The sequence below is a fragment of the Cyprinodon variegatus genome, unplaced genomic scaffold (genome assembly GCF_000732505.1).
Source record: "Cyprinodon variegatus isolate N-32 unplaced genomic scaffold, C_variegatus-1.0 Scaffold15, whole genome shotgun sequence".
Taxonomy (NCBI): Eukaryota; Metazoa; Chordata; class Actinopteri; order Cyprinodontiformes; family Cyprinodontidae; genus Cyprinodon; species Cyprinodon variegatus.
This window is the reverse complement of record NW_015150468.1, coordinates 628,077-654,429: the sequence shown is the minus strand read 5'-3', so window position 1 is coordinate 654,429 and position 26,353 is coordinate 628,077. Positions and strand designations below refer to the sequence as shown.

Below are 26,353 nucleotides of genomic sequence, written 5' to 3'. Positions count from 1 at the left end.
AAACTGAGAAATACCGGCTGTTTCTCGGTAACTCGATTTTGACGCTTTGTGTTTCGCGCTTCGTGTGTGACTCCACTGCCTTAATTCCCATTGCTCCGAGCTTGAATCGCTTCTTGCACAAAATACACTGTGCCTCATGTATGTTCCCTGGTACTGGTTTTACCCATGGAGAAAACTCTTGGCTGGATAGCCAATTTTCGTTACATTTGCACTGCCTTAGTTTTATTTTGAAGAATTCAATGCCTTTTAAGACTTTTTAAGGACCCGCGGGAACATCAAAATAAAATAATATGAAAACTCTAAAACAAAAACAAAAACTCATATTCATAAAATCAAAATCTCATATTAAATAATTTTATTTAAAATATTTACATAATAAAAGATAAATACACGCACAATAGTTAGATATACAGGTGCAAAGAGGTTTGTTTGCAGGCACAAAATGGATTAAAAAAATGGATAAAATGGTTACACGGTGAGTCAAGTTACTGACTGGCAAAAGATTGAATTTAAAGTGAAGCGGCTGAGGTAAACTAATTTAAAACGTGTTCTGTTTGTTCTTCCTACGTAGTAATAACCTTGATTTGTTGTCGTCATAGCTGAGCAATCCATAGGTGAAACATATAACACCCATGACAGCTGCAAAGAACAGCATCTCAGTGTAGAACCCAAGCCAAGCAAAATAGATCCCAATTTTTTCTCCATAATACTTCCTGCAAGAAACAAACAAGCAAACATATAGATAACGGCTAGGTTATATGCACAACTATACTAGTGAGAAATTAAACAAACTACTGCCTGTTTACTTGATAAGGTTTAGAGGCTGCTCTTTGTAAAAGCAGAGAAACCTCGCCCAGTGCTTGTACAGGTTGAAGCGCTCACTCTCACACTCTGCATCTCTTGCTGCTTTCCAGTATCGACACTGCAAACAGATGCACATTAAAACTTAATTTTAAAACTCTTCCATTTTTTTCAGATTTTCTTATTGTCATTCCACTGTCACAAGTACAGAGTAACGAAATTAACTCTCTGCATTTAACCCATCCCGTTGGGGAGAAGTGGGCTGTCATTGTGTGGCTCCTGGGGATTAAGGGTCTTGCCCACAGACCCAGAGTGGATGTCTTTGGGAGTGGGGCTCAAACTCAGAACCTCTGGATTCCAAACACAATGACCTTACCACTAGGCCACCACTCCTCATTTTAGTAATGGTGCAAACATTCACTACATTTAGATGCCTGATATTTTTTAGATAAAAATAATTAATTTCTTTGCTTTAGATCAAACAGAGGCACATGAGGACAGGGGTGGAAAAAGTGCAATACTAGTACTTTTCTTAAAACATTCAAAACCTCTCAGTGTCTGCTTCAAAGCTGAAGAGATGTTTTATTTTCAACTTCCAAGTTTATCTGCATCTATCAAAATCAACTAAACATTTATTTAATTGAAGCCTAATTAAACAATTTTTTGCATTTTCTTAATAATAATAACAATAATAATAATATATATGAACAAATTTTTAATAATTCTCAATAGTCAAATTTTTTACATTGGAAAGAAACATCTTTAGACAGGAATTTGTAAATTTTCAGAGCCACTTTATACTTGCTGTTGATTACAATGTTAGCAATAAAATCCAAAGTCAAATACCTTGTTTATGCACAAAAATGGCTCTTATATTAGTTTCTGATTTTAAGAAGTAAAAGTATTGTGAATGATCAAAGAACTGTATAAACAATAAGTAGAAAACCTTTGAAGGCCTTAATTTTAGGGATATTTAACAGAAGATCTGCAAAAAAGCTGCAACTTTGGCTGAAAGTCTAAAATAAAACATCTAAATGTTTTACATGAGCTAGTTATACAGTACAAATATGTAAGGTGGTGTCAATAAAACAGTTGGAGAAAGAGATGGGGAAAAAACAAAGAAACAAAACAAAACATCTAGAAGTTACTATTTGAAATAATCAGCCTTACATCGTGGAGGGGGAAGGCTGCAGTGTAGGTCCCATTGCTGAGTAATCGTTTGATACCCGTCTTCTCTTTGTCGGTCCGGCCCTCGCTGTAGTACGGGACACGACCTAGGATATAAAACACCTTAAAGCAAGGCAGACATTTTATGAAAGGTTAGAAATCAGAATACAAATCTTAACTAAGATTTCACAAATGTATCACTGCAAAAAAAAAAAAAAAATTCCTTAAATACTTACAATTCTGTTTCTCATAGATGGAGGAAAGAAAGTGTCTTTGTCGTTGATTAGGAAGAAGTCCTCCTTATTCTTGTCAAAGGGGCATGTAAAGTAGTCCGTCTGTGGATGCATGATGTGGTCAGGCAGGCGGAAAGGGCAGGACAGCCAGTCCAGATGGACGTCCTGACCATGCTGTATGTCACTCTCTTTGAAGGGGACTTTAATTTTCAGGATATCAGCATGTTTGGCGAGAACTTCCCATGGAGCGTGGATCTTCAAAAAGTATGTCTTCTGATCTTTGGACTCCTGATAGAGGAATGATTACAACAGCAAACATGTCACAGGGGAGCTTGTTTTGAAGCACAGCAAAGTTAGAAACTGAACAATCCCTGTAAGACAGGGTTCAGTTGATTTTCATGCGCCACCACAAATATTCACTAGATGGCGCTGCTACTCCAAAGCTGGGAGTCCTTACCGATTTGTCCTCTGTTTCCAGATGCAGACCTTCATTTGCAAGGTTAGCCTCAAAGGTCTTTCTCCTTTCCTGAGGATAAACACAATTTAATTAATAAAATCCACCATATTTGGACAATATTGGTAATAATAGTGAGGAAATACACAAAATGTACAAAGCCTGCCATTACCCCACTGCACCATCAGTGTTAGTTGGACCACACTGGGTGGTCCAACTAACACTGATAAAGTGTACATTTTCTGAGCTGAGGTTTTTATTCTGAATATAAATTAGTTGGACTAACTTAAAATGAAATATTACAGGGAAGATAAAACTAAATGTCACTTTTATTACAGATTTTTTCCCCCCGTTGATTTAATCGTGGCAATGTCTGTTATCATATAGTCTATGAAGAGTTGAAAAAAACTGTAACCCTACTTTGAGCTGCTCAGTTAAATATATCTACACCTAGAGGTTATTCCTTCCTACAATTAACCATTTTGAATTGACTGTTTCATTTTTTTTAAAATAGTGTTTTGGCTCTTTAGATTACAAAATCTAATGAGGAATTAATAGGGAATTTCTTGGCCAATCTCATGTTGCTAATCCTACAAACTGCTTTTAGGTTTATTAGAAATAAGGGTAAATGAATATTTAACATACATCTATATATAAATCCTATGTCACACTTCTATGAGTGTTGCTTATAACATCCTCTTGTTTAAAACGACTTACAAGATAAGCTGTAAATAGGCTCAGAATATTAAATAAATCATTTATTTTAAGAATCTTTTCACTGTTAAGTTGTTTTTACTTTCTACTCTCAGTCACAAAGAAAATAAAACTTTTCTCGGCTAGGGCCTGGACTGAATTAGAAATAAATTGCTGCCAGAGTCCAAAGTAAACTTTAAAATGACTTCATAAGACTTAGACCATTTTTATTGTCATTTTGTATACACAGAGTGTATACAAAACAAAATTTAGTTTTGTACAGCTCTCATGACATTTCCATTTCCTTTCGTGGAATTGTAGAGAGCTGTATCAAGTCGCTGTTGCCAGGGGCTGCCATGATATTTCCAAAAGAACAGAAGATTAATAAAACTCTAAAGTAAACATTTAACTACTATCTCTTCATTCTAGAGGTGAAAAAGTGCAGACAATGAGCCTTCTTCTCTGTTTTCACTTGAGCTATTTTTGGCCAACTGGTGGCAGGAGAAACAAGCAATTGCACAGAAATGAACTCAGAGTAATTCTTTTTTTGTTTTCATTGTCCCTGAAGGCATTTTATTCTCTAAACTGTTTGTTCTCATCACTTGCCATCCACTCCTATCCCTGCAGCGCATAAGTTGAAAAAGGGTGGAAAAAAAACTATTTACAAATTGACTGTTCAAAGGCACCTACTGTATACACTAACAAGGTCACAAAAAAGGGTTGGATATTTTTAGAGTATTTAAATGTTACCAATGTAACAACTATTGATTATAATTAGGTCTAATATCTTTCCTTGCTTTTAAGTAAAATTATGCTCTCTTCTTTCTGTCAACCATAGATGTGACAAAGGGTTGATAATTAGTCAATTTTTGTGACTTTTCTTTGTTTAAAAAAAATCTAGAAAGGTAGAGAAACCAGGAATCATCTGATGGTTTTAATATTTAAAAACATTACTTCATAGCGTTCATCACATGCCTTCATAAAAACTCCGGAAAAACTCCAGAATCCTACTTCCCCTTTTGAACAGACAAGCTCTGGGTTTAGATTATGAAATCATGTTGACTGTATCACAGTGAGGCAGATCTGCAGATCATTTAAGTAGTCAAGTCAATGAAGCAATTTTCTGAAACCTACCTGTTTCCTCTCATCTTTGTCATCTACATAAGACAAAACAAAGTCTATTCTGCGCACACCGTCCCTGAAGAACACCGTGTCTCTGTTTGGTCGCAGCCTTTCAGTCTGAAAGAGAAACAATAAATAAGTCACAAAAGACACTAACATAAATAACCTAACTGTGTGTGCATTTATAGAACTGTAAGTTTGCCAAAGAGTATTAGTAGTGAACATCAGTTCACAGGTGTTTGTGAAACATACAAAGACCAACAGTGTGATGGCTGGATTTACAACCACACAGATGTGGTAACAAACAAAATTTATGTCATTTAGATTTTTCATACAAGGATTGATTTACATGTTGTAGTCAGGAAGCATGAAAGATTCATTTGAAATTATTTGAAATTTATTGATCGCCTCTACACTATATTCCAAAATTAGTGTGCACTCTTTAGTTGACCCTGTTTTTGTTATGATTGTGTTTCATTTTTTTTTTCTGTTTCAGTTTTGCAGTTGCTCCAGTCCCTTGGATTAGGAACCAACATGTGGCCAAGGGGCTGAGTTGATTTGGACCATACCAATGCTATGGTATGGACCATATTAATGCTATGGAGGGGGTTTAGTTACGTTTTTGTATGTTTTGCCTCATGTGTTTCTTTTGTGGACTGATCATTTAAGTTCCCCTTTTTCTCAGTGGGCAGGGAGGTCAGTTTGTTTGAGTTATGTTCTATTACAGATAGTTTAATTAGTTTTGGTTCCTTTGACCTCTTTTCTGGATCCATCTTTGGACTTTTATATTTCTTTGGGTTAATTAAAACAACCCTTTTTTGACATACACCTGTGCCTGAATGTCCTTACTGCTTAGCTCATCACAGACAGGAAAACACAAAACACTGTAGTGCCTGCAATTACACAAAAATACATTCAGGTAGAGCAAAAAAACATTTAATGTGTTGAAAATCCCTTTTATGGCAAGTTTTATACTACTTAAACCCTAAATTGTATTCTGGAGATTAAATACAACATAAGGGTTAATGTTTGAAACCGATGCTGCATTACAGCAGCTAAAAATACAAGAAATTGAGAAAGATGTTTTTTAAAATGTATGAAAACCTTCACTTTGAATTAATTTGAAGAAAATAAACAATATCATCAAAAAAATACAAAGCTTGCATTCATAGTTAAACACTATGATAAATTCTTATTCATGCTTTAGTCATGCAAATTGGAAGTGATCTTAAACAAGAATGATTCATTGAATATCTTTTAGATATTTGTAAACTTCAAATATATTATTTTGAGAGCAGGATATCTTGAAATATGCACCAAGATTTTCTGTTCACTGGTTTTTGAATTCAGGTCATTGATAGAGTTGTCCATTTTTATGCCTAAAATAACCTTATGGAGCAGTTAACTAAACTCCACCCAGTTTGTTTATCAGTTCCTGACATCCACTAACTGTCTTCCTAATAACCGGGTGTGGTTATGATTATTAACATCTACTACAGTGTTATTATTTATTTATAATTCAAGTATTTAGCCCTAGAGTCTCTAAGAGAGTAAAATATATTGTATACTATTTTGTATACTGCACATACTAAAAACGCCCCTCAATCAGATTCTCTCAAATACCACAGGAAAACGAAAAAAGTGTCAGGAGACACAAGCTTGAGCAGCAAAAGTTTATTATTGTCTAACTGAAACTGATTAGCTATAAAAAAGAGTTCTTTGAGAATCGAAACGTCTTGTGACTCAGCAATTAAAGCCATGTCTTTCCTTGACTGACTTCTGAGTGACTCAAGGGAATAAAATGCTTCAAATACACTAAAGATGTTGTTGTCAGGAAGCATGAAAGATTCATTTTAGATTTAACAAGAGTTGAATTTCAAATATAAAAAAAAAATTCCTATTCACCTAAATGCGCAGGAAGATAAATCTGATAGACAAATCTGTTGCTAAGCAATAAGGACCTAAACTACAGATGTACCCTTCCACTTTTTAAAATTCCATCCAGTACCGATACCTGGACTGAGCAAATCATCCTATAACAAATACCGATTTGATGTGGCTGTTAAATGACTGACTGTGTCTCACACCATCTGAGCAAAAGGCTAAAAGGTAAAAAATGGGCACACACATAAACTATGAATAACTGCTGTGTGTGCTCTAATGATGTAAACAAAGTTATAAACTTAGAATTTAAGTAATTAGATCCCTGTATCTGTAATTCTGAGCATAATATTAATAAAAAAAAGAAATGACTGGATCCGCCTCATTCATCCAATTCAGATAATTGGTCAGTTAGGGTCATGGGCGGTTCTAGACAGGGTCCAAAGGGGGCCAGTGCCCCTGTAGACCATGTCCTGGCCCCTGTACTCTAGACATAATACTCGAGAAATTCTAATGATGATATGCGCTGTCACAGTCACGGTTAATGATAGGTCCTTTGGATCTATTTCTTTTTTTTTTCTTTACAAACTCTGTTTAATTATCTAAAAACAATAAGGTGATTGCTTCAGTGGAATTGAGACAGGATCCCAGTTTTCATCTGCTAAATGTTTTTTTTAAACAAAAAAAAAAGAAAATACTCTAATTTTTACAGCTGAATGTATCAGTTTTTCTTGAGTTCTAATTCAGATTTTATGGAAAACTGTAATTTTAACTTAAATTAAGTAAAAAATATGTAAAATTTCTGAATTCTGAATGTATGATGACCTAATAAGACATGGAATTTAATTAAACCTAATTTCACTTCATGCAGCTATCTTAATATATTTGAATCCTTTGCTCTGTTTTTTATTTCAAGCTTTTCTGGGCCCCCATGGAAACACGCGGGGCCCCTCCTGGCCCCCCGGAACATTTTTGTCTAGAACCGCCACTGGTTAGGGTATTGGATCATGGTATCTCTATAATGGAAACTTCACATTCTATAGTTGCTTTTCACAGCAGAGAAACAAGGAGCTGTGACCTCTAAAGTAAAAGTCCAGAATTTGCTCAAACAAATCATTCTCAATTGCTTTTAAACAAATAATATACGTTTATATACAACAATTATATACAAAGTGAATAGCCTTTAAAAAAATTATATACAATAGAGTTGTTACCACTTAATAGTGTACCTACTGTGGAAAGAAGATTCTTCTCCTCTCCCTGACTAACTAAGCTATCCAACAAACACTTTGTTTTTAATGAAAACCCTTCCCACTCTCTAACTCTAGTTGTCCCCAAGGTACCTTTCCATTGCATTATTACTTACTTCCGAATGTCCAGGCAGTGAAGCTCGTTCTGATAATGAATTGACCCCATTACCGCTGCCTTCATCTGCAAACAACAACAAACATAATGTCACATTTAAGAGAGTAAATAGGTTCAAATAGGGATAATGATTAAAAACAAAGCCCAGAGTTTACTTTCTTTCATAACATGCCTTTTTTTTATCTGAAAAAAATAGTTGTTAAATGGCTATTTACACCTTAGATTTACATAAAGATCTTTTTTTTAATTAACTTTATTATTGTATTACTGTCAGTGATTACATCAAACACCATCTCTGTGATACTATTTGTCTAAATTTGTTGAAAGTATTCCTTCTATTTTTTGGGCGACAGTGACATGGGATGGAGGAGTTTGTCCTTCATCCTCTGCAAGATGTTTCATCTGCATGGCTTGCTGAAGGCAGTCAGATGGCCCAACAGTTCCCTTTTTATTACAGCCTTACTTTTGTCAGCGTGTCCCAGTCCCACTTTGGCTAACATGTAGCTTGCCACCATCAATGCGTGAATTGGTGAATGAGTGCAGGTAGTGCGAAGCCTGGTTAATGAATCTGTACAGTCATAAAGCAATTTGGAGTCGCCTGACTTGAACAGTTTTCATATAAATTTGGGTTCTATTAAAAACATAAGCACAAATAAGATAATGGATATTTTCAACCTTTGTTTTGTCTTAAATTAAGCTCGACACCAAGTTGATTAAAAAACTAATTTGCGCCTAGCAACACATGTCATTGTCAGTATCCGTGTCAGTTCCCCTTATACTTTATACCACACAACACAATGCCGACCAAAGTGCTTCGCATAAAGATATGCACAGACAACAGACAAATGCAATGTAAGTAAAGAAGTGCAATAAGAAGCTACATTATGCAACATCTCCTCTTTACTGCTCTGGTGGTCTTAAATTATATTTATTTTGTTTTATTTCAAAGACTGTAGAGACTGTGGAAGAAATATCAAGGGGTAATTTATGTCACAGACAAGGGTTTCGGGCTGAAAGATCCCAGTGGTCTTCTTGGGTTTTGAGAGTTCAGTAAAACAGTTAAATAATTGGGTTCAGAGCCTTTTAAATTTAAAAATGTGAGTAAAAAAAATCCTAATCTATTGGAAATGCACAGACAGCTAGTGTAAATCAACTAAACTGAAGTGATGGGTTTAAACTGCCTGGTACCTGGAACAGCCTGGCAGCAGTTTTGTACTAATTGTAGATGATGGAGGGATGATTTCTCAAGTCCAAAGTAAAAAAAAAAGTATTAGCAATAGGCTAATCTGGAAGTTTGCAAGTCTTTCGAAGGGAATATAGAATTTATGTAGCTGATAAAACAGCTAGTATTATTTTTGCAAACCATGTAAAATGCATCACTCCCAAACATTGAGCTGCCCTGTTGTTTTTAAGTGACCCCAAAAATCCCACTCTAAACTCAAGCTATTTTGCTAACAATTAACTTTGACAGGTCTTTAATCACCTTCTTTGTCTTGCTCATTATACACTCCAGCAAGATAAACATATGCCCTTGTCCAGTCCATAAGTAGGGCTCTATGCCACTTCATAATCACTGATTCAAGGACCCAGGACCCTTTAATTTGATATCAAGGCGTATGCTATAGTGAGAACAAGAGCTGGTCAATGGAGCCTTTGTGTGGAAAGGTTCTGATGACCTCTTATTGTTTTGAAGTTTGGACAGGAAATAACATAAACAAAACCCAGAACTGACCTCACAAACAATATTTCTATTTTCCTGTTTACATACAGCTACACCCAATAACAATTACCAAAATAAGTGCATTTCCCATGCAGCGTAAAATAAGCCTAAGCCTAAATAAGTAGTAATTAAGTTAAGCCAGGAGAAGCTTGAATAATGACTGTGCTGGATATGGAACGGGCTGGGATATTTTAATGTTCACATAAAATCAGTCTGATAATCCACTTTCGTCTAAGACAACCTGAATTAAAAAAGGAAAAATAGCTAACTATTTTAGCAAGCACTTAGCTTGAAGAGTGATGAGTAACCCAAAGACCACAGCATAAACACACAAAGATTTTTTTACAATGACACACAGCTCTCTTCCCTCTGCCTGCATGGCTGAGTATAGAAGGGGGAATTTGCTCATGAAGCGCTGCTCTGCCCAATGGTGGGAAAGGCAGCACTTCCTGTGGGGGAGGCTGCATGAAGACATTGGAGAGTGGGAGGAGCCGGAGGCTGAGGCTGCTGCTGCAGTTGCTGTATCACGAGACTGACCTCCATGTGAAGCAAACAAAGTCTGGAAGAACACATACATCGACAGGCTCTTGCTGCTCTGAGCCAGCTACACAGGCAGGCAGTTTTTATTTAAACAGTAAGGTCGGCCAATGAATCAGAGATGGTCATGAAGGTTCAATTTAAGGCCTTACGACTTACTAAAAAGGAATGGAAATATGATTATAAGTTACAGCCTCTCTAAAGAAAGCAACAGTACTTCAAGAAACCTGAGGGAGGAGTGACTGGCTCTTGGTCTGAATTCTACTTTCTTCCAAGAAGCCTTTTCCCTCATTTCTTTTTTGTCTCTGTTTTTTTGGCCTTATTCCAACCACGCTGGCAGCTATCAGAGGCTGGCTAGAGCAAACAAGAGCAAAAGGCCAGCTGAATATGTGGTAAATCTGCAGAGATGAAACTAACCAGGGCACTTAAACAGAAACTTAAAGACAAGTTTAACTTTAAGTTTAGCTACTATATATTCATTTGATCAGTTCAGTTGATAACTTAATATAATTTTAAATTATCTGTAAATCCCAAATGTTAAACTAAGTGCCACGTAAGTCACATTTTGATTTGAAAAAGCTTCCTGGATGGGAGCTATATTGTCTTCAAACCTGGAAACAAAATCCAGTGTTTTTTGTTTTGTTTTTTTTACTTTTTTGGAATGACTATGACCTGGATGACTGAGAATCTTCACCAGCATAAGTCTCATGTCCCTTATTTTCCAACCCACTTTCATCAGGCCAACTGAATTAGTGATAGATAGACAGACGGATAGACAGACATATGCTGAAATAACTGATTTAAAAAGGTAAGCTGCTCTATTTGCCCTGTAAAAGGCAAATTGACACACTAGGTTTACTCTACCTCTATTATGACTTTCTAAAGAAATACTAAAGCCCTGCTTGTTTTAAATACTCAAATTATTTCAATATAACATATAGATCAAATCACTGCTAATGTAGGGAGCTAAAAGTTTTTTTAATTATCATCATTAGACATGTAACAAATCTTCCAAAGTACCAAACCTCACTTGCTATTCTTGGTAGAGACTCAAGGCTCATATTAAATTTATAACATTCTAAGTTAGTTGGTCTTATTCACTGTGAAGAAATAAAAGACAAACCTTTCACCTGGGTGGTGACAATGTTATGAGTTCTAATAAGCTTATCTTAAAAGGCAAAGATAGACAACAAATCCATGAGAGAAACTGCTGAGGCTTTTGCAGCATTAGAGCACTTACAAGCTGTGACCGTCTTTCTGCATCTTGGTAAAGATGGCAACTTAGCCACAAAGTAGTACTCCAGGCTAAATAATAGCAGAGCCTGATGTTTAGAAAACAGGGGTAGCTATAGACCTCCCAACTGCAACATTATGAAGCAGCTCAATAACATCTCACCAAAAAACTTAATGCAGCGCGTTTCTAAACAGTATTCAAGCTTAACATCATCAAGTGAAGCGCACACACACACACACACACACACACACATATATATATATATATATATGTGTGTGTGTGTGTGTGTGTGTGTGTTGATTGAAGTATAAGACTAATTCATAGATGTGATTTATGAAAAAAATGTATGAAAAAAAAGGATGTTATATATGAGAAAGTGCAGAATTCTATTTTCTGCTATTGAGACCATTCCAGGGTTCAGCCTAAACAAAGTGCAGTTGTTTGAAATTTAAATATTAGATTTATGTGGCATCTCTACTCTGGAAAGTGGAAAAGTGTCTTGGAATTTGGATATAAACCATAAAAGATAAAATGTTATTAAAGACCTGGAGGCAATACCGGAAACTTTATTACCAACAAAGAAGAACAAAATAGCTGCATTTTAGGGGTTGGCTGGCCATAAGTGACTATCTATATCTATTCCAGGCTTATCTGGCTAGTTCTTAAAATGCATTTTTACCCAATAAATCGCTAGTGCGTTTCTGCATGGCTAAAGGCTGCTCTCAAAGCTGAAGGATGCAAAGTAAGGACAAATGGAAGTAATCTAAAGTCCTCACAGTTTGATTGGCCTCTCTCAGTTTGGAAAAAAGGATAAAGAAAGACTCAAACAAAGATAAAGAGGACCAGATTAGAGGATAAAATGGAAATAAAAAAGAGATTGATGGGGCAGATAAAGTGCAGAGAAATGCCTAAATGAATCGACCTTGTATGAAAGCCTCTAGTTCATTTGCTCAAAGCCCAGATCATTTATCCATTCTGTTTGCTCTGTGATTGTTAAATTATGCAAGCATTATTATACACTTTCATGGTACTATTACTCCCAGGTAACAATGCTTTTAAGACATTCTGAAGTAAAGTAAGCTCCCAGTATTGCTGCTACTGATTAATCACAGGAGACAATTTCAAACACATCTGTCTGCCTCAATTTTTAAAACTCTGTTCTGTTATTCCTTAAAAAATACTGATTTCATGATATTAAGATTTTAAATGGGTGCTGATTTTAAAACACTGTTTAACAAAAATGTTTTATATACATCTTTGATTTGCTTTTTGAATTAGTTCAAACAAATTCCAATTGCTCTAAATTGAATTAAAGAAAATTCAACCACTTATTTACAACTTCTTACTAATTAAATTGTAGGTGTTGTCTTAAAGTTAAGACAATAAGATTAGAGAAACTGCTACGCTACCCCAAGATTTTCGTCATTATAATTGAATAAATTGAGCGGCAACTCCTGTCTGTCATACTGCAACTACTAAGCTAAGCAATGAAAATTTTATGTCACCTCAGATGCCCTTAGGGCAGGTCTTCTTCCTGCACAGCTTCAGGCCATTATTTTGCTTCAGTCAAATTGTTATAGTAAATAACCTGCATCTTCTTTGCAGTAACTCTTATTGCCATACATATACCTGCTTGTCTTGAAATACCAGGCTTTGAGCCTCTGCCTGACCCTGAGAATTCAGATAAACCCTAAATCCGAATTGGACAGGATCACCTAGCAATAACAAGTGAGCTTCATACCTCTTTGGAAAGGTCATCTTCTACAGAATCCAATGATATGCACCAATTTAAGATAGAAAAAAAGCTCCAGCAAAACACACGCCAGAGTAGCAGAGGTGTTTATGATTTATGCACAGATACAGTTTCCAAATATGGGCATGCAGCTGTGCCTTAATACAGAGACGAAACGTTTTAATGAAAATAAGATAATGGTTGAAAATATTCCACAAACTGGCTTTTATTCAATGAAAAAATCTTTTGATAAAAAAAAAAATAGCAAAGGTAGGACAGATTATATTTGCTTTGCTTGGTTTTGCTGGTGTTTTGGGAAAACTATTTTTAATCATTAGCTTCAAATGAGTTTTTTTTTTATGAGACTAACTAAGGCCGTTTCACTGTCTTGTTGGCTTTCATTAAAAATGCATCATTCAGCGTTGCTATGTGTGTTGTTGAAACCAGGCCTACCAAAACACAAGCTGGGTCATAAATTGCAGTTTGGCTATCTGAGCATTTTTTGGAACGTGTTGGAGCTATAGTCTGTGGGTATTAGAATGAACTAGGTAGTCTCAGATAAAGATCTGAACAGATAAATGTGTGTCCCTCACAGAGTTAGTGAGCTAAAAGCATATTATTGTTGCAAAAGAGCTGTAAAAATAAGATCTATAGTGTAATTTGTTTCATCTGAAAGGTCAGTAATTGGAAAGACATTACCACTCAGCATTAGAGCTCCATTAAGAGGGAAATCACACAGTGTCAAGATTGCTATTTTTCTATCACCCATTTGTTTATTTATCAACTGGATGTAATTTCATGGAGATTAAAACCTTTATGTCAAGGGATTACTGGCAAAGAAGCAACAAAAAATGAAACACAATTTTTGTTAAAAGGTTAAACAAACTATGAAAAACAGGTAAATGCAGAATGTGTTGTTAAAGTATTGAAAGGTACCCAGGGATCCATGAATTTCTCAGTTTTTTAGGGCTTTTCTGTTTCATGGTTTCTTTCATACTCGGTTTATATTGTTTTTAGTGCCTCATTTTTTAATTCTTGTATGATTTGCTTCTATTATGTGTGGTTCTCTCATTATTGTTTCTCTCTTGTTCTTGTTATAAACAAATTTCCAGTTAAATGTTGCGTCCTTCACTTAGAAAAAAACAGCATGGAGAGTTATTTTTTAATTTATCAAATGTCTTGTTCTTCCACTCAAAATATGTCGTTTTTGGATCTATTTTCTGAAGAGTTTCCTTCCACCAAAGGCTCAGGTTATTAACTAATTAAAGATCAATACGGGTTCTGCTGAAACGACTTCATTTAGTGCTTCTCAGACCCAGAGCTAATCCCAGACCCAAAGCAAAACACTAATTTACTCTTTTATTTCACGTAGTATACAAAGATCATAAACGAAAATAAAGAGCAGAATACCCCGACTCCACTTCAAATCTCTTTTCAAATTATGGCTGTTATCAGGATTGATTTCACATCATAATGATAAGTGTTACAGTATTGGTGTTGCAGTTTCGCAAGTTACACTTGTTTAGTCGAATTCACCTTTGCAGGAGTTACTTAATTCAAAGAGCTGGTGTTAATCTACTCAGTTAAATTCAAGAAACTCTATTTAGTGTCAATTTTTAACAAAAACAATTAGTAGAGTTTTTCCTAGAATTCAAACCTTTCTGGGAACTCTTATCTATTCAAATGCATGTGCATTCTGCACAGTAACTAATGCAGGATGTAATGTAGGCTGCAACCCCTGAGGGTTGATGATTCGAATCCTTGGGGATGACGATTATCTTGCATTGATGGTGTTGCCTGTCTACAGCAGCCTTGCTTCTATCAATTTGTCCCTTGGCGGTCATGTAACACTAAAAAATGTAAATTCAATGGTAAGCAAAGTCAGAATTTGGGATAAACTTTTCTTCCATTTAGAGTAAATCTTACTTTTAGAGTAAAAAAGGAGATGAACACTTATAACTGTTAACCTTTTTTATTTTATATTTTTGTTTTTTCCAAAATCCTGGCTCAATCTTGAAATCTTCAATTAAAGTTGCTATTTTTACTATGTATGAAACAATATGAATAACAAAAATGTTACATCAGATTCACTAAAATAACCAGAGTGATAAGAGTATAATCGTAATCAGCAAACTCTTAAATCACTTTGAATTATTTAAGACTTCAGTGGAAAAGTTCTACAGTGGATTTTCAGAGCAGGTCACTTGTGCCAGGATATAAATTACAACAACAGGGAGCTGATTTGCTGCACTGAATGAAGCGGCTGTGGTCAGCATAAGCAAATCCATCAAGCCTCTGAGTAGAACCATAGCGGAGGAAAATGTAATGTGGTATCTTTGGTCCCATACTTAGTGGTTTCATTTTACATTTTAGCACATATAGCATCAGAACTGATTCAGTGCAGCAGCAGCTTAATTATTGAAATAAATATTCAGCAAGACTGTCAACAACTTTCAGTTTTAACTTCCTTGTTTTTTACAGTTACACTTACTCGAACACACAAGAATTGTTCAAATTCACAGCCTACTGACTCTCATTACAGCAACTGCTGTATTTACATGGCCATGTACTCCCATGGTACATCTGCAATTTAGAATAATGTTAATTATCACATCAATTACTTAGAAATATTGACTGATTCAATTATATTAATTATATTTTATTTACATTTTTCCCCTCTGTGCTTCCATATTTTCTATTCCACTGATTGTTTTGCTCAGATTGTACAGCTTCTTTCTAATTATCTGAGTCCGAATTGTTGTTAGTCATTTCTCTCTCTCTCATAAATTCTTTGATCATGTTGCTCTGGCTCTTGTATATTTTTCAGAAGGTTGATCCTCTTTGCATGTTGTAGATTTTCCATGTTTTGTAGCCTCTCATCTGCCACTGGCCTCGCTTAGTGATTCAGGTTATATTCTTATTAATACATTTAACCTTATTAAAAAAGTCAAATAGAACTGTTACTTATAGAGTCATCTGTTGGTCTTTCTGTTCACGTGATATGGACTGTGTTCTATAGTGGGTTTTGCCAACTTCCATTGCAAGCACATGCAATGAACAGGATTATGTTTTTACCTCAAGCTGTGTTATTCTGCAAGAAGTATATCTGCTGCAGCTCATTATGGCAAATGTTGACAAATGAGAAAGAAATTACCACAGTTTTCAGGAGGACATTAGGAAACTTTTTCAGGGGGTAATGTAGATCGATATAATGTGGATGAGAGAAACTGGTGCGAAACAAATGAGCTGCAGGACCTGCACATCTCATTGTAGTGGTTAAGAATATAATAATTCTCAGTAAGTTGACAGTTATATACGTATTATTGAGGAATGTAAAAGAAAATACATCTGAAATTTCTATTTAATGCTCCTGATTTTGTAAAAGCTAGAATGACTGCAGCAAATCTAGATGTTGTCTGAACCCAAGCAGTGATTCAAAAGTCGAACGAGCAAATGCTTTATTGGTTGTTTTGTTTTTGCATCTTTATACATAAAGCCATGTCATAACCAGGCATATAAAATAAAACTAAATGAAACTTTTGTGTTATGATATTATATAATTTCAGAATTTTACAATATTAACATTTTGTTTCTAAATGTCTACTCACAACTAATAAACTCAAGGTTATTTTCAGTGTTTCTTGTAAGACCTGGTTATTTTGCAAGCATGTTTCACAGCTTGAATTTTGTTGTCACCTATATTAAGCAATATATGGCATTTTTTTATGAAACATAAGTTAGAAAAATAAAATGATTAATCAGATTTAGTAGGAAAAAAATCAGAGATTAAATCTTCTTCTCTAAGTTATTGTTGATATTGAGAACAAAGCTGGTGTAATATTAGATCTGTGTTAGGCCCTAGGATTGACAAAGACTAATGAATGGTTAATGAATGGTTTTCAGAAAATCTGAGCTGAAGTCTGGTTGCCTCCAGTTAAACTTGTTCTATAGTTAAAGTTGCATGTTGATGTTAATATATTTATTAGTCTACATCACATGAATTTGTGAAATTAATCAATTTCTATGGAAATAAACATTGCAATGTGGGTTCATAGCAGTGGTGAAACTATATACTATAAGGTTAACAGCCACACTTAAAAATAATTTCATTGAACTCTAACATTTTAGTTTTTAACTGTAAAAAAAGTAATAAATGCGGAACTTATGACTTTTCTTGTGCTTACGATTAAAGAACATCTATTCTTGTGCTTTTATTTTAATTTTTAATGTTTGCCAAAAAAAACACGGGATTTTTGTTTTGAAGACTATTAAGAATATAAAGACAGGATTGCAATGTTATGAAGAGCACTGCACTATTGCAGGATGCTTAAATCCGGCTGGGTGCATGGTCAAGCTAATCATGGTTTATTATTAAATCAAGCAATCACTGGAAATTGTACTTTAAGTTTGGGTGTGAGTGTTCATGCATGGTTTATTTAGCTGTAAATACAGCAGGCAGCACAAACAAACAGAGGACAGATGACCTGATACAACTAGTAGCTAAATTATGGAGGCTGATATAAAGCAGGCATACATGCAGATATCTGTATCTCCGTGACCTAAATGTCTTTGAAATAAGGCATCAAAAGAGAGCAATAAGGCCGACAAAGATGAGAGTTCAGCAAGACGTGTCAACGGAGCATAGAAGGCGAAACGACAATGTGTGATGGCAATAGAACAAACAGTAACGCATGACATAAAGCCTCCGATCAGCCGTACCTGAGGGTAAGTTTATCCTGAATGCAGTCAGCACAGCAGGACCATCTTCAAAGAATAGATAGAAATGAGTTAGGAAGTAGTATTAAACTGGAAAAGGTACCTTTCCATTTAAATTTTAGTTTAAAAAGCATCTGATAAGCACTTTTATTCACTTTAGAGCATGTTGTGTACATCTGAGTGGGTACCAACATTTTTCATTATGACTCAGGCTACAGTAGATATGTAGGTGTCTGTTATTCATAAAAAGCACTAGGCCTACCGGCTTACTTCACTCAAACCAGCTCTTCCTTTTTTATGGCCTCAGAGAGTCATAATTCTTTGCACAACAATACATGTGGTTTAAGTAATCACAGCAACAGATGACAGATAACATTATAGGCTACTTCTCTCAAGGGGAGGTGGGAATACATGTCACATGTTGCTCTACAACTTCAATCTAAGCAGGGCTTTAACTAATCCCAAATGGTCTCACAGTAGTATGAAGTGCAGGAAAGCATATATCAATAAGAAATAGATTTTTATTTTTTTAGTTTGAATAAACATAAAACAAAAGTGAAATGATTTCTGTTTCTTAAATGATATTGAAACCACTAAAAAGGCCACAAGTCATAAGTGTTTACATTCAAACAAACATGTTTATATTCAAACACTTATGACAACCAGTAAGTCCTGATAGTCTAGCAGACAGTGCAGTGCCATGTGTCAAAGCGAAGCCACCACATCCTGAGTTTCAACCCAGTCCCGTGTCTTCTCTGACAAGACATCATCTCTATCTCACACACCACGTTTCCTGCTATGTCTTCTTACTGAGTTCACAAGGAAAGTTAGATAAATGTCTCAAGTCAAAAAGACATTTATTTAAATTAGTAAGGTTAGTAATTAGTATGATTGAAGGTTTAAATTATGCAGATGTATACTCACTGGCAGTGAAATAGGTAACAGTAGAGATTTTAACCCTTAAGAATGGATAAAACTTTGATAAATAAGCAAAAAAAAAAAAAAATGGAAGCAGTCTAAATAATGCATCCTAGTTGAACCACATAAAAAAATGTTTCCTGTCTTATCATCAGGATATTATTTGACATCTTGACTTATTCAGAAACAGAGGAAGTTAACAATAGAAAGGATAGAATACCATCTTCATGCATCACAATATAGCTCTAACATGAGTCAGGGAGCATCTGAAGAAAAAGCATTGTAACAAAACAGGTTTACACAACCTATGACACAAACCTTAAATCACACGTCTAAAGTAATTGCAAGAATTCAGCAGAATCCTTCTGCTTTTAGTTGGTTACTACAAGAGGAAAGAGCTGCTCTGGACCAGACATGTTTTTGCTGCAGGATTCAAGGCTTTCTATGTTGACAGATAAATAAAAACACACTTTAGTGGCCTTTAATGTGATAGCCTTTTATCAATAAATCCAAAGCAAACAATTCAAGGTAGATATAAACAATGGAATAGGATCTGACCTAAGGGTAAATGGATCGAATGCTGAATCTAAATAAATATAAAATGTCACTGAAATGTTTCTTTTGTTTTTATGTAGTCATTCTTTTAAAAAAGTAAAAGTCATTTATAAATTTAGTAATAAAATTTTAGGGCTGCTCAGTGGCGCGGTGGGTAGCACTGCTGCCTTGCAGCAAGAAGGCCATGGGTTCAATTCTTTTTCTGCATGGAGTTTGCATGTTCTCCCTGAGCATGCGTGGGTTTTCTCCGGGTACTTCGGCTTCCTCCCACAGTCCACAAAGATGACTGTTAGGTTAATTGGCTTCTCTGAATTCTCCTTAGGTGTGAGTATGTGCAGGAATGGTTGTTTGCCTCTGTGTTGCCCTGCGATGGACTGGCGACTTTTCCAGGGTGTACCCCGCCTCTCGCCCATCGAGATGGGCACCAGCACCACTCGCGACCCCACTTGGGATTAAGCGTGTCAGAAAATGGATGGATGGGTGTTCATTTGAAGGGCTGTAATTTACAGTAAATAAAAATCCAACACTAAGTGTATTGCAAAGTCATATTTACAGATATTTTTAACATAAATACTGGTATTGTCTTGCAATAGCCAACAAAACAAAGTGGAAGTTGCATATGGAATAAATAATTGTCAAGCAAAAAGTCTTTTGTGTCTGGTTGTTCACAGAGTGTTGTGAATAATAATGTTTAGTTGAAGGAAACTGGCACATGCAATGTGAAGTATTTACTAGTGTTGCGCCGATGCCATTTTTTGGCCCCGATACCGATACCCGATACCTGGCTGATACCGATACCATAATAATGTAAAATAATTGCCATCATGGCTTTGTTAAGCTGCTGCCTACCTTTGTGAAGCAGGAAAAACTCTAATACAAAGTGAATCCAGTAGAACTTTGTATTGCCTACCAGGAGTGGGTGACAATAGTTGAATAAACTTATGGCTCTCAAAATGGTATCGGTGCTCTATTTGTTGGTACTTGCCGATACCGATACCACCATTTTAGGGCAGTATCGGCGCCCCGTCCGATACTGGTATCGGCATCGGTCCAACACTAGTATTTACATTTTATGACTACTGCAGCTTTAGAAATGGAAATGCCTTGAGAGCTGTGATAAACTAAATTTATTTTTGAATACACTCTGTGTGTACAAAATGACAATAAAGTCTGTCTAAGTCTAAGTATTGTCCATTCCAGACTTTTTTTTTTTTAGAGATTCATGAAGTTTCGGCTGCAGCTTTATTCAGTGCTTTAAGAGTCATTACAAACAGCTGAATCCATGATTTTGCTTTACAACTATCAGGTTCCTTGTATTAAACCAGAGACATCAGGAGTTCCTGGAGGTCCAGTAGGTCCTGGTTACATGGATGTAAATAATCAGATTGAAGGCCTGATAAGATCCAAAATGCTTCATGTAAACATGTCAGTGATGATTCTAATCTTATATGATTGGAAAGAAATTTTGTCAAGAAAGAGAGAACTTTTTTTTCTGAAGTAAAATAATGTCCACATTTGATGTGTGAGATGTCAGTATATATCTTTTTTTTGCCATTTTTCATTCAAATTTGACATTTCCATGCATATTTAAATTATTTAATCGGATCGAACCCTTGTTGCAGGTATACAAACATCATGATCGGATAACTTATTTAATGTCCATGTAAAGAAAGATTTTGAATCTTCGATCAACCAAGGTTTAGATCGGATCGGGGAAATTTTGCACACACAGGTGTAGCTACTATGAAGTTTCCACAGTGATGATTTGAAGACACATGTCATCTACTATTGTTGGTGCACTGCTTTGTCTAAAGTAAGAACAGCTGATTGTTAGGAGATTTCTAAGTATTTCATCCTTCAATCATCATTCCCTCTAATAGGTTTTATAACAAGTATATAATTATGATTTATTTTCAGGAAGGACTTGTCCTTTGACTACACTGCTGAGGCAATGTCAAAAATAAAAGGCGTCACTGAGCTCTTCAGCAAACTACATCGAGAAGTATTTAAAGCCAGTTGCAAACAAACTTGGGTTTTGAACCCACCTTAGAGGAACAGTAAGTGGCTTGCCTGCATGGCACTATGCATTGAAGAAGGACTTAATTAATGTAGAAGGAAATATACATGAAAATGTTACACCTGTTTTCTGCATGACATATAAATGGTTTCCCTAATCCACCATTTCTGAATGTTTTGTTTTCTTTCTTTTAATAACTATTAATAATATTAATATTTTCTAAAAACTGAACATGAGGTCACGATATTGCCAATCTAAGAACTTCATGCAGCTTCAAAAAACATGGTACCCTCTTTGGGTTTTCAGTTCAGTCGGTTTCTAGGATAATTTTTTTTTTACATAGTTTTTAGAGTAATCAGATTATGATAAATGCTTGACTTTTCAAAACCGTCGCTAAACTTGAAACCAATGCACACTATTAGGGTCTACTTAATCTGTATTAAGACTGTGGTAAATCTAGAAACCGAAAAACCATTAAATTACTTTGGATTACATTTCCTAACCCTTGGATTATATTTCTTTTACTCAAGTCGAAAATCTAACCAGATAATCCAGACCTTTTATCTGTGGTTGCCTAAGCAGATGGGATTTGGTTCCTTTTGCTGTCTCATCTTATATCGTACCTCTGTCTAATGGGATAATGCGATTACAAGTCCAGTTTCCATAGCAACTCCTGTACTCTGCTTCACCTCTGACAAGATCACGTCATGGTCTATGTGATATACACCACATGAGATCACCTCAAATGAATATAAAGCTTGTAGCCTACTGTAAATAACAAATGGTCAGAATCACCTGAAGAAGAAGGCCACTTAATGTATTTCACTTCATGATGGTGCAATAAATCTGGGATTGTAACATAAAAAGCCTTTGAGTTTATTAATATTTCAATTTGGGTGACATCAAGTTAAAAGAGTTATCTATGTACGATTTACCAGAATATTACCCCAGTTAATTAAGTGCTCACTAGTCAGTACACTGTGTATCAAGTATATAGTCATGATTGTCTATGAATCACTGTTTGAACAGCTGTGAACAAGGTAACACACTAGAAATAAACATGAAGATAGAGGCTTTCCTCTCCTCTGTGTTTACCCTTTGACACGTTCCTGAAGGGTAGTCCTGATAAGAGCCTTAACAAAGCCTCTGCACAGCAAGAATAGTTTATTACCTCACAGCTCACCCACAATAATTGAAAAACCTCTTTCTACTAGCAATTACACCATTAGATGGATGGTAAATAAAATGTGAAATATTGAGTTAGGAGTTGATTGTGCTGCCTGAACATCAAGTGATTCCCCAGGAGAGCTGGGAATACAGTTTCTTTGTTTTGTATATTTCATGCTGACCTTTAATGCAGAGCTTATGTGGACATTTACTGAGATTCTAGAGAAACCATAGAAGTAAAACCTGAATCCTTCTGGGGATGTTATTATAGTTTATCATGCCAATGGGACTAACAAAGAAAAAAATACCTCAACTATGGCTTGCATATTCTTCTATATCTACCTACATCTATATAACCGGTGTAGGGTTCAAAAATAAGTGGAGCCGGCCTGACTCGCTGCGTCCTTAACTTTTCCAAACACAAGTTGTTCAGATGATTCGTCCAAGAAATCCACTAAGATGTTATTGCTTTTAAAAACGTTTTAGAGAGTAGATAGAATAAAGTGGTGCTGAACATACATACAAAATAAAAGGGCGACAGAAGTCAAAAAAGCATTTGGCTCCACTCTGTGAGATATACAAACACAAAACTCCCATGATGCATCATCTTTAAAAAGTGACACATATGCATCCTTAAACCACAATAGCTAAATATACAAATATTCCAAATTAATATGAAATACCAATAATATTTAATCATTTCAAAAAAAGTAAATTTAGTAAGAAAAACAAAACACAAAACATTAAACATAATGCATACCAAGAAAAAATCGCAAAGTTTAAATTTAGGGCTCCTAATACTGGAAAGATATGGAATTATTACATTAAAAAAACATTAATTTTCTTTAAAAGCTAAATCAGTTTCTACAATCTACAATCAAGATTTATTGAAGCTAGTCCTCAAATCAACCTCAATGAATACCACTGTTTGAGTAAAAAACCACATTACAGTGAATGCTTTCCTTTTTTCCTGTCTAAGAAAATTAATGATAATTAACATTTCTGCTCTTAACAAGTATTGGTAGTTGAAACCATTATTTAAAAAAATCTTTAAAAAATCTTTATTGTACACTAATAATGTACAAACAAGTTAATACACACTGGTTCAAATGGGCTCTAAAGCTAACCTTCCCCACTTTAAATAAAAATAATTAAAAAACAGTATAGTTGCTTTAAGGTACATAGTAAGGAGGCACTTGTAGAAGAAGATGGATGCATGTGTTACCAGAAGAAAGCTATTAGTGAAATAAGGTCAAAACCATCAATGCTGCATCTTGCGAAGCAGCAGCAAGAAAGCCCAAATGGATGATCAATATTACACCATTCGGTGTGTTTGGGTTGTTTGAACAACAAAGGTAAAGAGAATTTGGTTTACATTGACATTACATTGAATGCAACAAGGTATTATTAAGTACCTCAAGGAAATTGCAGAGATATGTTCAGCAGCTCTGCTGGTCACATATTTTGAAATTCCACCTTAAAGCAGCACTAGTGGCACAATTGGGGTGGAGGCTTTGAGGACCCAAATGCAGAGAGGCAGTAGTGATCTGTCCGTGCATGAGTTGAGCCCATACAGCAGGCATCCCCAACCTCAGTCCTCGAGGCCCGCTGTCCTGCAGGTTTTAGAGGTTTCCGTGCTTTAGCACAGCTGATTATAATGATTGCAGTAGACCAAAAGCCTGTTAATCAGCTTTCAATTAAAATCAGCTGTGCTGGAGCAAGGAAACCTCTAAAACCTGCAGGACAGCGGCCCTCGAGGACCAAGGTTGGGGAGGCCTGTCATAGAGCACAACACTGTATCGGTGCATTATCATTAAAATATCAAGAATTTTGGAGCAGCATAAAAGGAATAGGAACGTTTCAGCGGTTTTATTTTAATTTTCTCGTTGTGTCATACTTTTCCTCTCACTTATCACTCAGCTTATCTGAATGAAAGCTAATTTCAAATTGAAATTTGCCAAGACACAACTTTTGTGTCCTAGCAACCTAGATTTGGAGTTTAATCTACCAGTAAAAATCATGCAGTAGAATTATGTTGAGACTTTAAAATTTGGATAAAAACTGTTATCAAATCAAAAGGTTAAGTGTTTCAGATATGTATATTCCTTTAATCAAACTAATCTGCTTTTATGGCTTAAATTGTTAAAATTCTTAGTAACATTTCTTAGATTACAGTTTCTCTTCTCCATTGTCAGTTTGATTCATACTTTACAAAAGATTCATGAAGTTTCAACATCTCAAACGTAATGACTTCCCTGTTTCTGATGACAAACTAAAATCCAGCGGTCAGTTATCACATTTACAGATCACAAGAAATCAGAGGTTCTGTTTAATCTTGACTGATAGTAACTGACAGACTTCTGTCAGTGTTTATCTAAATTATCTAAAATATATTCAATAATCTAGTAAGTCAACTACACGAATGTCTGAAAAAACATAAACATAGATAAATCCATAAATATTTTATCATTAATAATTCATCTAAATCCACTGACTACCTTGGATTAGGCAATGATGTTGGAAACATGCAGCAGTTTAAGGAAGGAAACATACGTATTTGTCAGCAGACTTTTCTAAGTTATGTTGCCCTTTTTGCAACTTTGTTTAAAGCAAAGAGATCAAATGGGTCCTTTGACCCACTTGATCACAGTGATCCTTAACAAAGGTTTTGAGAGCACTATTGTAATTGATAGCTTTAATAAAACAAAACTATAACAGGGCTGAACATAAATTCATAAAGAAGTTGGCTCCATGTAAAATGAACATGCTTTAACACAAGTACCACCCTGTCTGGGAAAAGTTCAGTCTCATTAAAACATGTGTACTTGTTGATCTCTGAGTATATTTTTTTTATTTATTTAACCTTTCTTTTTTTAGGAAAATAAATCAATTTATATTAATAATATATTGTATAGGAATGTTCTGGCCAATGTTTATATAATGAGGCATCCTCATGTTAACATAGGAGCACATAAAGCTCAGTAGTAGGTTGGTGATTACTACTGCAGCGTGCAGCTTATACTGTATGCGCTGCTTCATCTGATGAGGAGGAAGCATGGCAGCCTTATTCGCAAATGTTTCCGTTTTAATTAGATCAAACACGATATATCTGCGATTTTATGAGGGGCAGTGGCGGTATGTTTGTGTTATTACCTGTGAGCTGAGAATCCGAGGCGCTGTGCAGCTCGATCAAAGTTTCCTCCTTCGCCTTTCCCGTTAGTCGTCTCATAGCGGCTAACGGTGATAATAAGAAGGCTGCTTCACCTTCTCAGGAAAGCAGGAAGGCCAGTGAGGATGTCACCGTTCCCCACTTATCAATGAAGAACCCACCTGGCAAGAAACAGGCATGGATAAGGCGCTGATATGCGGGAGTCTGATCAGATGGATGGGTGATAATAGGTGGATATGACTGACTGTCAGTGAAACTGTACCCTGCTGCGCTCACATGCGCGCGCGCAGACCAGGCGCGCATAAAGGGGAGTGGCGATGCCCCGTTTTTTCCATTGGCAAAAATGTGTTAAGATGTTTTTTTCTTCTCCTTTTAACAGTCTGTGTTTCTGTGTGTAAAAATGCTTGCATCAGACTGTTCTGTTTTAATGTTGATTTTGTGCATCAGGGCATTCTAAGATGCTTACCTGCGTAATCGTTTAAATCAAACAGGAGCAGACAGCAAGGTTTAGGATTTCATTCCAATTTCGCCATCTAGTGGCAGTTTCTGAGTAACTCAAGTTGATGCATTTTGTTTCGAAAATAGAGATAAAAGGAAATCCACCCATTCATTATCTGACACGCTTGTCCCGATTGGGGTCGCGAGGGGTGCTGGTGCCTATCTCCAGCAGTCAATGGGCGAGAGGCGGGGTGCACTCTGGACAGGTCACTAGTCCATCGCAGGGTAACACAGAGACAACCAGGACATACAACAATTCACACACACCGAAGGAGAATTTAGAGAAGCCAATTAACCTAACAGTCACTTTTTTGGACTGTGGGAGGAAGCTGGAGTACCCAAAGAGAACCCACGCATGCTCAGGGAGAACATGC

The 26,353-nt window shown here is 35.8% G+C and overlaps 1 protein-coding gene across 2 annotated transcripts in view; it reads right to left on the bottom strand.

Moving 5' to 3' along the window:
• The window catches only part of LOC107091308 (anoctamin-5-like), a 36,089-nt gene extending 10,344 nt beyond the window's left edge, over positions 1-25,745 (bottom strand). Inside the window, exons 1-9 of one of the 2 annotated variants that reach the window (XM_015385154.1) lie at positions 25,466-25,745; positions 17,659-17,703; positions 7,718-7,782; positions 4,483-4,587; positions 2,659-2,727; positions 2,205-2,489; positions 1,972-2,091; positions 807-922; positions 579-713 (exon numbers count right to left, since the gene is read on the bottom strand). In XM_015385154.1, the coding sequence (XP_015240640.1) occupies positions 579-713; positions 807-922; positions 1,972-2,091; positions 2,205-2,489; positions 2,659-2,727; positions 4,483-4,587; positions 7,718-7,782; positions 17,659-17,703; positions 25,466-25,541 (1,016 nt within the window). In that variant the 5' untranslated portion in view covers positions 25,542-25,745. The remainder of the gene's footprint in view (positions 1-578; positions 714-806; positions 923-1,971; positions 2,092-2,204; positions 2,490-2,658; positions 2,728-4,482; positions 4,588-7,717; positions 7,783-17,658; positions 17,704-25,465) is intronic. The other variant, XM_015385161.1, reaches the window with a different exon arrangement.
• Between the last annotated feature and the right edge of the window lie 608 nt (positions 25,746-26,353).